Here is a 13,564-nt window from a genome sequence, read left to right on the forward strand (position 1 = left end):
TGAGAATTTTTGTTTTCTTTACATTGAGATGCAATCCATACCAAAGGCTGTGCTCTTTTATCTTCATCAGTAAATGTTTTAAGTCCTCTTCACTTTCAGAAAGCAAGGTTGTATCATCTACATATTGCAGGTTTTTAATGAGTCTTCCTCCAATCCTGATGGCACATTTTGCTCAGCATACAGGTTGAATAAGTATGGTGAAAGACTACAAACTTGTCACATATCTTTCTTAATTTTAAACCATACAGTGTTCCCATGTTCTGTTTGAACAACTGCCCCTTGGTCCATGTACAGATTCCTCATGAACACAATTTAGTGTTCCGGAATACTCATACTTCATAACGTTGTCCATAGCTTGTCATGATCCACACAATTGAAAGTATTTGCATAGTCAATAAAGCACAGGTAAACATCTTTCTGGTATTCTTTGCTTTCAGCCAAGATCCATCAGACATCAGCAACAATATCCCTCGTTCCACATCCTCTTTTGAAGCCAGCTTGAACAATTGGAAGTTCTCTGTCAATCAATGTATGCTTGCAGCTATTTCTGTATTACCTTTAGTAAAACTTGGGATATCAAAGATATTGTCCAATGATTTCCACATTCTGTTGGGTCACCTCCCTTTGTAATGGGCACAAATACAGATCTCTTCCATCAGTCGGCCAAATTGTTGTCTTCCAAATTTCTTAGCATAGATGAGTGAATGCCTCTAGTGCCACCTCACTTTCTTGAAAGATTTCAAATTTTATTCCATCAATTCCTGGTGTCTTGTTCTTTGCCAATTCCTTCAATGTACCTTGGACTTCCACCTTCAGTATCATTGGCTCTTGATCATATGTTACCTCTTGAAACTGTTAACATCAGTTTTGGTACAGTGACTCTGTGTATTCCTTCCATCTTCTTTTGATGCTTTCTACATCATTCAATAATTTGCCCATAGAATCTTTCAATAACGAAAGTTAAGGCTTGCTATTTTTCTTAAGAAATGCTGAGCATGTTCTTCCCTTTTGGTTTTTCTGACTCATTTTGTTGCACATTTTGTTGTAATATTTGACTTTTTCTTCTTGAGCTGACCTTTGATATTTTTTGTTCAGCTCTTTTACCTACTCATTTTTTTCCATTTGCTTTAGCATCTCTATGCTGGAGAGCAAGTTTCAGTGTCTCTTCTGACATCCATTTTGATCTTTTCCTTCTTTCTTACCTTCTTAATAACCTTTTGCTTTCTTCCTGTATGATATTCTTGATGTCTTTCCACAACTTTTCTGGTCTTTGGTCTTTAGTGTTTAATGTATCAAATCTGTTCTTCAAATGATCTCTAAATTCAGGTGGGATATATTTGAGGTCATATTCAAACTGGCCAATACCAGTCCATTTCATCTCAGTAATGCCTGAGATATTGATGTTTATGCATTCCATTTCATTTTTTTGCAATTTCTAATTGTCCTATATTCATACTTTGTGCATTGCATGTTCCAATTATTAATGGATGTCTACAGCTGTTTGTATTCATTTTGAATTGTGCCTTATAAGGAAATGAATGTCCCACAGGCTTTTCTTCCACAGGCTTTACTCCATTCACCTCATCACTGTCAACTCTACTTTAGGAGGCAACTCTTCCCCAGTCGCATTTTGAGTGCTTTCCAACCTGAGGGACTCATTTTCTGGCACTATATCTGACAGTGTTTGTCTGCTATTCATAAGGTTTTCAGTGACTAAATATTCAGCTGTAATTCATCACTCCTTCCTCCTAGTCTATCTTTGTCTGGAAGTTCATTGGAAACCTTTCCACTGTGGGTGACCCTGCTGGTATTTAAAATACCGGTGGCATATCTTCCAGAATAGCAGCAACTAACAAGCCACTGCACTAAGCAAAACTGACAGACAAGTGGTGATGATTTTCCGTAGGTCTTCTTTATTCATTGTTCAACTTTTTCATGCCCATGAGCCTATTGAAAATACTATGACTCGGATCAGATGCATCTTAGTACTCAAAGTGACATCTTTACTCTTGAAAACTTTAAAGAAGGATTTTTGCAGCAGATTTGTCTAATGCAAATTGTCAGTTTATTTCTTGAATGCTGCTTCCGTAGCATTGATACTGGATCCAAGAAAATGAAAATCTTTGACAACTTCAATCTTCTCTTCATTTATTATGATTTTATTTATTGGTACAGTTGTGAAGATTTTCATTTTATTTAATTGAGGTGCAAGCCATACCAAAAGCTGAAGTCTTTGATTTTTATCAGTAAATATTTCAAGACCTTTTCACTTATAGCAAACAAGTTTGTGTCATCTGCATATCACAGATCATTCATGAGTCTTCCTTAAATACTGATGTCACATTCTTTTTCATGCAATCCAGTTTCTCAAATTATTTGCTCAGTATGCAGATTGCATAAGTATAGTGAAAGGATGAAACCCTGCCATGCATCGTTCCTGATTTTAAACCTATTAGTATTCCCTTAGTTTGTTCCCTTCCTCTGTGTCTATGTACACATTCTCGTGACCACAATGAAATGTTCTGGAATACCCATTCTTTGCAATGTTATCCATAGTTTACTGTGATCCACACAGTCAAATGCCATTGCATAGTCAGTAAAGCACAAGTAATCATCTTTCTGTCATTCTTTGCTTTTCTCCAAGATCCATCTGCTGTCAGCAATGATAGCCTTCATTCCACTTCCTCTCCTAAATGAGGTTTAAATTTCTGACAGCTGATTCTTGATGTAATGCTGCAACCATTTTTTAATTATCTTCAGAAAATTTTACTTCCATGTGATATTGACATTGTTCAACGACTTCCTCATTCTGTTGGGTCACATTTTCTTTGAAATGGACACAAATATGGATATTTTCCAATTAGATGGCCTGAGAACTGTCCTCCAAATTTCTTGGCATAAACAAGTAAGGGCCTTCTATGTGGCATCAGCTTGTTGAAACATCTCTATCTGCATTCCTCCAATGCTTGGAGCATTGTTTTAAGCCAGTGTTTTCAGCGTAACTTTGGGTTTCTTTCTTCGGGTCCATAGATTCTTGATCATATGCTACCTCTTGAAATAACTGAACATTGACCATTTCTTTTTGGTACAGTGTCTGTATTCATTCCATTTTCTTTTGATGTTTTCTGTATCATTCAATGTTTTTCCCATACACATTTTCCATATTGCAATCCAAGACTTGAATCTTTCTTCATTTCTGTCAGTTTGTAAAATGTTGAGTGTGTTCTTCCCTTTGTTTTTCTAACTTCTGGTCTTGGCACATTTCATGATGATAATTTTCTTTGTCTTCTTGAGCTGCCATTTTCCATTCCCTGTTTAGCTCTTTTACTTCAACACTTTTTAGCATTTGTATGTTCAAGAGCACATTTCTGAGTCACTTCCAACATCCATTTTGGTGTTTTCTTTCTTTCCTGTCTTTTTAATGACCTTCTGCTTTCTTCATGTATGATGTTCTTGGTGTAATTCCAGAACTCTTTTGGTCTTTAGTCATTAGATTAGTGTCTAATGCATCTAACCTGTCCTTGAGATGCTCTTTAAGTTTGGGTAGGATATATTCAAGGTGATGTTTTGACTCTTGTGAACTTGTGTTCCTTTTCTTTAACTTCAGTTTGAACTTGCATAAGAGTAATCGTTCTATTCCAAAGTCTGCCTGTGATCTTTTTTTGACTAATGTTATTAAGCTTCTTCATTGTCTCTTTGCATAGGTGTTGTCGTTTTGATTCCTGTGAATCCTGTATGTTGATGTCCATGGATATGGTCACCTTTTATGTTGTTTCAAAACTTATTTGCAATAAAGAAGTCATTGTTTTGACAAAATTTTATCATTATAGCATCATGTCTATCACCATGGCCATATTTTCCAACAACTGATCCTTCCTCTTTGTTTCTGTCTGTCACATTCCAATTACCAGTAATTATCATGATTGTATGTTTGATTGCTTTCAAATTGAAGAAGTTGGTAGAATTCTGCAATATCATCATCTGACTTTAGTAGTTTGTAAGTAAATTTTATTAACTAGTTTTTATTGTAGACATACAAATATTATCTATCACAGACAACATTGTACTTAAAGATAGATTTTAAAATGGTCTGTTTGTTGATTAATGTGACACCATTCTTCAGTTTGTCTTTCTTGGAATAGCATGCCATATGAATCATTATTATTATTATTAAAATGGTTAATACTGGTCCACTTCATTTCACTAATTCCTTGTATGTCAATATTAATGCATTCCATTTCATTTTTGAGGACTTACAATTTTTCTGAATTCACACTTCATGCATTTGCTGTTTCTCCTCATTTTGAATTGTACTCCATCAGCAAATGAAGATCCTGACAAATTTTACTCCATGCCATTAAGGCATACTCTATTTTGAGCACATAGCTTTTTCCCAGTAGTACTTTGAGTGTCTTCTAACCTAAGTTACTCAGTATGAATTGGGCTGCTAATCTCACAGTCAGCAGTTTGAAACTACCAGTAGTTCTATGGAAGAGAAATGAGGCTTTCTGCTCCTGTAAAGATTTACAGCCTTAGAAACCCTATGCAGGGTCGCTATGAGTCAGAACCAACTCCGTAGCACATAATCCCATCAGCACATATCAGGCAATGATTTGCAGTTATTCATAAGGTTTTCCATGACTAATCATTTAGAAGTGGTCCTACTTTCCTTCTCCTTAGTCTATCTTATTATGGAAGTTTCCATGAAATGTGTCCTCCATGGGTGACCCTCCAAATTTTTTAAAAACCAGTGCCATAATTTCCAGCATCACAGCAACACAAAAGTCACCATAGTATGGCAAATTGAAAGAGAAGTGATAGATCTACATGCTTTAAAGGAAGTATTTCTTTGAAAAGAAAATAATTCCTCATACCAATAATTAGTTGTGAATGAATCACTTCTGCTGCTCATCAGAACCTGAGACAGGGTCACTATGGGTTAGAACCAACTTGATGATACTTAGCAAAAACAAAAACAACAATATATTTTATAAATAAGGATAGTGAGACTTTGTTTTTCGTACTTTGGACATTATCAAGAAGGACCAGTCAATGGAGAAGGACATGTTGCTTGGTAAAGTGGACTACCCCCAAGAAGATGGATTAACACCATGGCATCTGCAATGGGCTCAAGAATATCAACAATTGTGAGGATGGCACAGGAACAGTGTTTTATTCTGTTGTGCATAGGGTTGCTATGAATAGGAAATGACTCCATGGTACTTAACAACAGCAAAAATATATCTAAATGTATCTATTTCTAGAACAACAAAGACTAAATCATTAAAATAATTTACTCCACATGAACTTATTCTATGGTTCTCTTTACAGTGAAACCAACATTAATTCACACAGATATGTATGTGAATAGCATTGGACCAGTGAATGCTATAAATATGGTAAGTTTTTAGTTGTTTGTCCATATTATTAACTTATTATAGAGGAAATATGGTATCATGGAAATAGCATAGGATGTAACTGTATTCATTCCTAAAAAATAATAGATGTAAAACTTTGAAAAGAACAGATTATTAAATATTTTTACTCTCTTATAATATGAATATAAATAGTATTTGTTACCAGAATTAAATACAATCATATATATATTTATTAAATATTTTAATAAATATGCTATATTATGCCAACTGAGCATCCCCATGCAAAATACCCAATGTAAGGTAAAATATCCAGCTGTACTACTTTTTAAAACACTGATAGCAGTTCGTGAGCTTGAACCACTGACTTTGTGGTCAAGTGCTTCATATTATAGTGCCAAACAAGTACACCATAGGAAAGTATAGTTTTCTTCAAATCAGAAATGCTTCTCAGAAGAAATAGCATATCAAGGGTAATAATAAAAGTGCTTTGGTCTTGGATAACACTTTCTTCCCAAATGCAAAATAAAAATAAATTAAATTGAGACTAATATAATAACATAGCACAAGGCATGTCAATGAAGTATAGCACATAAATGCAACATAATATAACATTAAATAGTGTAACATAGTAATTCTATAACTTCAAAGAGTGCTTACCAACCTAGCAATAAAAATACTCTGTTGAGTGAGTGAGAAAGACAGACAGATTAATTGCCCTTATTTGGAACAGAAAGAGGTACATCATTAAACTTTTACTGCATGGCAATATATTATTTAACCATTAAACAAATGTCAACATTCTCAGAATGTTTAATATTCTTATGCATATTTCAAATATCTATGAGAAAAAAATATGTCAATAGATTACTTAAATTACAGTTCCTTGTTTTGGGAATATTTATTAACAGAATTACTCTCCCAGGATCCTAGTTTATAAAATTCTGCTTAAAATATCATAAAGCTTTTGAATTGTGTGTGCATTGTTAAACTATAGAGCATTAAAAAAAAAAAAAAAAAAAAAAAAAAAAAAAAAGATCTCCTAGGACATCACTCCTTAGTTTACAAAAGATTTTATAAAATGGTTTCACTATTTTTTTTTTTTTTACATTTTATTGTGATTTGGGTAAAAGTTTACATATCAAATTAGTTTCCTTCACCCGTTCATGTACAATCAGTTTTGTGACACTGATTGCAAACCCCACAACGTAACAACACTCTTTCCTCTTAATTCTTGTGCTTTCTACTTTCAGTCAGCCTTTTTCGTCTGTTTAATTATTGTGTATTTTGCTCCACATTTCCCCCCCAATACCTAGCACTATGGGATAAAGCATTTTAGTGCAAGCTTGCCTTGAATTACAAGGTGAGTGGGTCTAATTCACACACCACTCCTTGGAAACCCTATACAGGGTCTCTATGAGTGGGAACAAACTCAACGGCACTTAACGACAACATACCTAGAATCTTCTATTTTGTTCCCGATCAGAGCAGTAACTAGTGGCAGTGGGCACCATTTAGTTCTTTTGGTCTGATGATCATGGAGACTGGGTTTCCTGTAGTTTATAAGTTGTTTTGAGTAAATATTTCACTGAAAATTTAATTTTCTTCAATTGTCTTTACTTTAAATGGAGAGAGATCAATAGTTGCACCTTAGATGGTCATAAAATGGTCATAAATTTCTTATCCTCCATTGCACTTAACAAAAAAGGATACAGACCTTCTTCTTCTTGGATTGTCATGCTAGTTGATCTTAATACTCCCAAAGATTATGGTCCTGAATTCCAAATCTAGTGACTCATTCCTTCAACATTTTTGATTATGACTAAGAAGTTTTCATAAATGTCTCCCTTTATACTACCATGTCCATGAACATATGAGGGACTTTTAAATGCTCATGGAAAACATCTATTATCTTTTAATTTTGTTTTTTTCACAAATTTGTTGAAGACCCTTTCCATTTGAAGCACATATAAAAATCTGTAGAAGCATCCTCTGTCAAATTTATTTATATTTGTGGGTATAATCCCTTAAGCCTTTCCATATTTATTCTGTTTCCATAGCTATCTATAAATCTACTTCTAGATTATTGCTATTACTGTTATTGCAGGTTTGTGTATATAGCAGTATTTCTCTTGGTTGCATTTAACTATTGTGTTCCCCTCAGTGTCTTCAATTGTCTTCATGATTTTGTTTTGATCTTACTCTTATTACATATTGTTTATCCCTTCCTTTTAATTTTACCTTGCAGTATAAAATTATATTATGAACAAAGGTGGAATGGCTTATTGAAAATATTAACACAGTGGATTACAATGAGACATGGTGGCAGGGAAAGGGTACAGAATGAAGAAAATGAGGCAAAATAAAACAACACGGGTCTGATCATAACTGGTTGTTTATTTTGAAGCAAATAAATGAATACTTTCCCTAAATTCATTGGTGTTTTCATTATAAAGTGTTGGAGTGGTAGGGACTGGGCTAGAAAATGTAGAAGATTTCCCTCCTCCCAACTCTCATAGTTTATGAAAGCAGAGTGTTTCTATTTGTAGATATAAATGAAGTTATAAAATAATGCTACAAATAACTGTTTTTGTTAATTGCTATGGTGTCAATTCCAACTCATCATGACCCTGCATAGGGTTTCCAAGCAGAATCTGGTGTGTTGGAAACATCAAACTTGCAGTTAGCCATCCAGTGCTTATCCTATAGCTAGTTCAATGAAATGCTGTGAATACCAAATAATTTATCCTGTTTATTGTAATTATTGATCATTCCTTGTCTTTTATAGTTCATGTAAGATGGTTATTAGATGAGATGGCACATGAAATATGTTTAACTGCAAGATGGCACAAACCAAGTACTTGACAATAAAAACATCCACAGAATAAAAATAGTAATAAACTTTTTATTAGCAACAAGATGATGATAACAATGACAGTGTATTTGAAAAGCAATGGGACTCAGTATTTTACATAGCTGAAGAGATCTTACTCATTTAAATGGGTTAGTTTTCAATTTTTTTAAAAGCTTCTATTGCACATTGAGTAATAGTTTACATGGGAGAACATCAGTTTTGCATTCATTCTATGGTGTTTAGTATCATTGCAATGATTACAATCCCCTCCACGCATCACCATTCAACAGTATTTGCTGTTATTCCCTATTTCTTTTTTTTTAGGAGGGAAGGAGGGTTTTGATGTACACAAAAACACTCATGAATATATAATCATTTAAACAACTCAAGGGCACAAGCCTTCCTACTGGCCACCAGCACACAGCCTTTCTGTTTCCCTGAGTCTAGAGTCCTCAGATGCTCTATCTCTACATGTCATCATCTCTACCACTACATCTGATGTCACTGCTTTTCTCAATAGGGTCCCACATTCTGTTCATGCTCTTCTCCCTTGATGGTCCTAGGATGCTCTGTTTCTGGGATGTAAGATTAACAATTAGTCATGATAACAATTACTCACTATTGAATCATAAGAATTTTATCCCCATCTCTTTTCACCTGACCTGTCTAGACAAGATGAAAACTATTCAGTGGAGATTCTACCTTCCCCCACAATCTGAAACTAAACTCCCTCTCAAAAATTTGTAAAACAGCCACTTTGCGCCTTTATGGACTCTACATTTTAGGTAGCCAATGTTGCCCATCCCTATCAACCCCATGTACAAAGGCGTTAGGATTGGTCTTTGATGTGAAGACTCCTTCTCTCTTGGTTGGTATTTTCAGCTACTACATCCACAAGTGTATTTCAAGTTCATTAAATTGTAGCAATTTTCATTTGTTTCCTTGATCAAATTTCTTTATCATCCTCTATTCGAGTTCTGATCATCAAGCCATCAAAGCTAGTTCAAATCGACATTATCTGTAAGTTTGGGTGTCCTTGTGCATCTCCCCTCAATTCATATTAGCTGTAGCCCTCTGTGGCTAGATACTTGTCCATAGACTTATGTCTCCTCAGGTCTCACCACACTTCAGACCAACCAGCCCTTCCTGTTCTCTCTTTCATCTCCAGGTCAACTGGAAATTATGGAGCATGGTTGAACTCGGCCCATATCTTCATTGCTTTATTTCCTCTTCTTTCATGCACCAGTACACCAAGGTGGTCACCAGCAAGCTTACATGCCTGCTCATGTGTTCCTTTTGAATTTCAGTCTTGCAGGAGGGTTTGTCCTGAAGGGGCTTGATTGCTTCTTGGTGAACAACTTGCTTGTTCTTTTAGTAGCCAATCAGGCTGCCATTATTGTTTTTGATTTTTCCTTCTGGTCTTTCTTTCAAGAAGTATCTTTTGTTCATCTAGCTGCTCCAAGCTGGTCAGCATGTCCTTTCAAGTAGAAACATCTCACCTAAGAAGGTTCTGGATAGGACTCAGTATTCCACCTAAGGTCCTACACTCTATAAAGTCTCTGCAAGAAGCCTGTTTTATTGGGAAAGTTCTAGACCCCCTTTTAGGTATTCCAATCAGTTATAGGCTAAAGACAGGCTTACAAGTTTTCTGTAATCATGTTTCCCAATATTTCATTCTATCCCATTCAAGTGTATATTTACCAATAGTTGATAAGGGAAACCAACATTCATAAGACAATAATGGATATTAACATTGTTTCCCCTTTTTTGCCCTTTCAGACTATGTTTCGATCCATGTATCACAGAGCCCTGTTGTTCTAAGTTTGAGCATACATCACTATTTACCTCTCTTCCATTTAGCCCATGCAAACCTGTCTCAGTGTTCCCCTATCTACTTTGTTCTCCCATCCCAGTACCCATTCTTGTGTATTGCCCTCCCTAACCCCTTGACTATTATGTGTCTATCCCTAACCTGTGCTCTACAATCTCCTCTCTCTCATACCTGATAGCCAACAATGAATTCTTTATTTTAGTATGCATATCTTTATTTAAGCTTCATAATTTTAATATTTCCATGTTCTTGCATTTTCATTTTCTTGGTGTATTGTGAAATATTAATTTTCTTTGAGGTTACCCAATATTATATTAATTTTTTCCTCCAGTTTAAACAGTCTATTTTTTACCCTGCAATCTACCTGACCTCCTCATCACCTGGTTCTCTGTTTCTGTATTTTTAGTTTCTTTCACATTATAATTGTTTTGATCATAGGCTGACCTTCCAGATCCCATGAATTCGTTCTGTAGTTATGTTCTGTTCTTCACTCTTCCATCTGTCAATTGAGTTGTTGGTGTTGCCATGTATGTCAATCTCTGGTTGTTGTCTGTTCTTGTTGGTTCTCAGTCCAAATAACTTCCTTTAGGATGTTTTGAAGTGCTGGGTTGACTTTGACAAAGTTCCTTAGCATCTGTTTATCTTGGAATGTTTTTATTACACCATCGTATTTGATTGACAGATTTTCTGAGTAGATGGTTTTTGGTTGGCAGTTTTTTGTTTTTTATTTCAGGGTTTTATATATGTCTCCCTCTTGCCTTCTTGCCTTCATGGTTTCTGCTGAAAGATCAGAGATTAAATTTATTTCCTTGCCTTTGTAAGTAACGTTTCTCTTTTCTCTAGCTGCTTTAAGGGTTCTCTCCTTGTCTTTTGATTTTGGAGAGCTTGATCATTAAAAGTCTTGGTGATTTTATTTTTGGGTCTGTCTTTCCTGGGGTTAATTTAGCTTCTTGAATGCTTATCTTTTTGTTTTTTAGAATGTTAGGGAATTTTTCTTCCAGAATTTCTTCAACTATCTCCTCTGTGGTCTTGTGTGATTAGTCCTACTCCAAAATGCCAATAATTCTCAAGTTATTCCTTTTCATGTTGCCCCATATGAATCTGAGACTTTCTTTGGAGTTTTTAAATCCTTTTTTATGCTTGCTTTTCTATTTTAAGTTCTTCCTCATATGTGGTCCCACATGAATCTGAGACTTTCTTCAGATTTTTGTATCCTTTTTTCTGCTTACTCTTCTATCCTAGCAGTCTTGGGAGATTTGTCTTCCAGATCACTGGTTTTGGCTTCCATTGCTTCAGTTCTACTCCTTTGCCCTTTCAGTGCATTGTCCATTTCTGATATCTTATTATTAATCATTTGGACCTCTTTTTGCAGGTTTTAAATTGTTTCCAATACTGAATCTATCTTATTTGATTGTTCCTGTAGTGCTTTCTTGACTTCTTCCTTATTTTTCTCAACCCCTCTGTGAAGCATTTGAATGCACCTCAATATCATTCTCCTGAATTCCATTTCAGGCAGTTCCAAAGCCTGACCCCTTTTCAATGGGAAATCTAGGTCTATCTGCAGCTCATTTGTTTCAATTACTCTGTCTTGTTTCTTGACATATGCCAAAAACTTTGACTGTCTCTTGGGCATCTTCAATAATTAGATGTGTTTTTAATAATTAGATGAATGTATGTTAATGTGTTATTAAATTTTCTGATTGCCTCCAGCTCAGGAGATGTGCTTCCCTTTTGCCTTTTATTGATACTCAACTTAGAATAACTGAAGCTGGTGTTGGCTGTCTTACATCTGGTATTGGCTCTTGCCTGGATGGTGGTATTTTATAGGGTGTGGTTATAGCTTGTCTAGATGATCACAATTGCTGTCTCTTCTTTGATTACATAGGGAGAGAAAGAGCCCCCACAAGTATGACAGGAACCAAAAAAAACATGAAAAATAAAACCAGAACAGAAGCAGGAAACAAAAATAAAACTGATTGGATACTACAGTAATTAATGATTGAAAAAAAAAAAAAAAAAGCAAAATATAAGTATGACTTTAATGCCCCTTACTCAGCTGGCTGGAGCTGTTTTGAGAGACTGTTCTATTTAAAGCAATTCCTGTTGACTCCTCCCCCTTCTTAAAGTCTGTGTGTTGTGGTCTTTGCTGAGTAGATCTGTGTGCATATGTAGTAGAACCCTCTTGGTGTGTATGTGGGGTTCTACTCACTCAGGCACCCTCTCTAGTCACCAGAGTGAAGGTGTGCTGACAGGATAGACTAATGAACAGCAAAAAAATATGTACACCTTTATCTCCAAAGATTGATCAGACCTCTGCAGTGAGAGTGCTCTTCTGATCCTGCTCCTGCTCTTTCAAGATGGCTGCTCTGGTACTCACTGGCAGCTGCAGATCAGAAAATGCCACTTTTTTTTTTTTTTTTTTTGCTTCTGCTACTCACAGTAAGACTTCAATCCTTCTAAATATTCTTTTATATATGTAGCTCAGAGTTCTGGGACTATCACCTGAACTAGCTTAGTCCAGTATTCTGTGTTATTACTGTCACAGATCTGCACCACACTTCTCACTAATCCATCATGAAGTGATTTTTATTTTAAAGTTAGTAAAATGAGCTCCAGAGTCTAAAGACCATTTCCTGAAAGTAGCACTCTCAATATAATAATCAAAATAGAATTTAGTTGTTTTAACTCTAGCTTTCTTTCATGCTTTACCTACTTCTGTTTGAGTAAGTCAACCATGTTCTACTTTAGTTGTAAATGTATCAGGAGAATTATTACACAGCCATTTTTCATTACAGTATTTTAAGAACATAGCTGTTATACAGACTATTATAGCATTAGAGAGTATTTCAATTGATTAATTTAATATTACTCAGTGAAAGAAATAAAAATAATACTAATGTCATTGTTGTTTTTGTAAAGTGTTGTGGAGTTGATTTCAACTCATGGCAACCCAGAATAGGATATCTGTGGAGCAGCTAGAAGTTGTGAACTGCTGATCTTGCAGTTAGCAGTTCACTGCTTATTTTATAGTGCCATAGCAGGACTCCATACTACTACTTACAACTAATAAAATTTAAATAATAGCATTATCTTTTATTGGATGTTTACTCTCTGCCATGTCTGAAGAAAAGTGTTTAACTTTTATTCTTAAATGACTAATTTTATGAAGAGGTAACTGAGATTAAAAAGCTCTAGTTTAGGACTAGATTATACTGGTATTTCTTTCATATCACCACATTGGTTCTAAACATGAGACATTTGCTTCCCAGGGGACATATGACAATCTTTGTATCTAATTTTGGTTGTCATAACTAAGTGTAGGGAGTACTATTTACACTTAGTGGATAGAAACCAAGAATGTTGCTAACTATCCTTCAAAGCATAGTGCAGCCACTTACAACTAATAATTAGATAGATCAAAACATCAAGAGATCCAGAAGTGAGAAAGTCTGTGGTATAGACAGAAAAGGAATAAATAAATAAATAAATAAATAAATAAATAAA

General features: G+C 35.0%; 1 protein-coding gene across 2 annotated transcripts in view; it reads left to right on the forward strand.

The window, feature by feature from the left end:
• Positions 1–13,564, forward strand: part of GABRG2 (gamma-aminobutyric acid (GABA) A receptor, gamma 2) — a 199,538-nt gene that overhangs the window by 59,868 nt on the left and 126,106 nt on the right. For both annotated transcript variants that reach the window (XM_006864933.1, XM_006864934.1), the window contains exon 3: positions 5,332–5,399. In XM_006864933.1, the coding sequence (XP_006864995.1) occupies positions 5,332–5,399 (68 nt within the window). The remainder of the gene's footprint in view (positions 1–5,331; positions 5,400–13,564) is intronic.

The sequence above is a fragment of the Chrysochloris asiatica genome, unplaced genomic scaffold, assembly GCF_000296735.1.
Source record: "Chrysochloris asiatica unplaced genomic scaffold, ChrAsi1.0 scaffold00073, whole genome shotgun sequence".
Lineage (NCBI taxonomy): Eukaryota > Metazoa > Chordata > Mammalia > Afrosoricida > Chrysochloridae > Chrysochloris > Chrysochloris asiatica.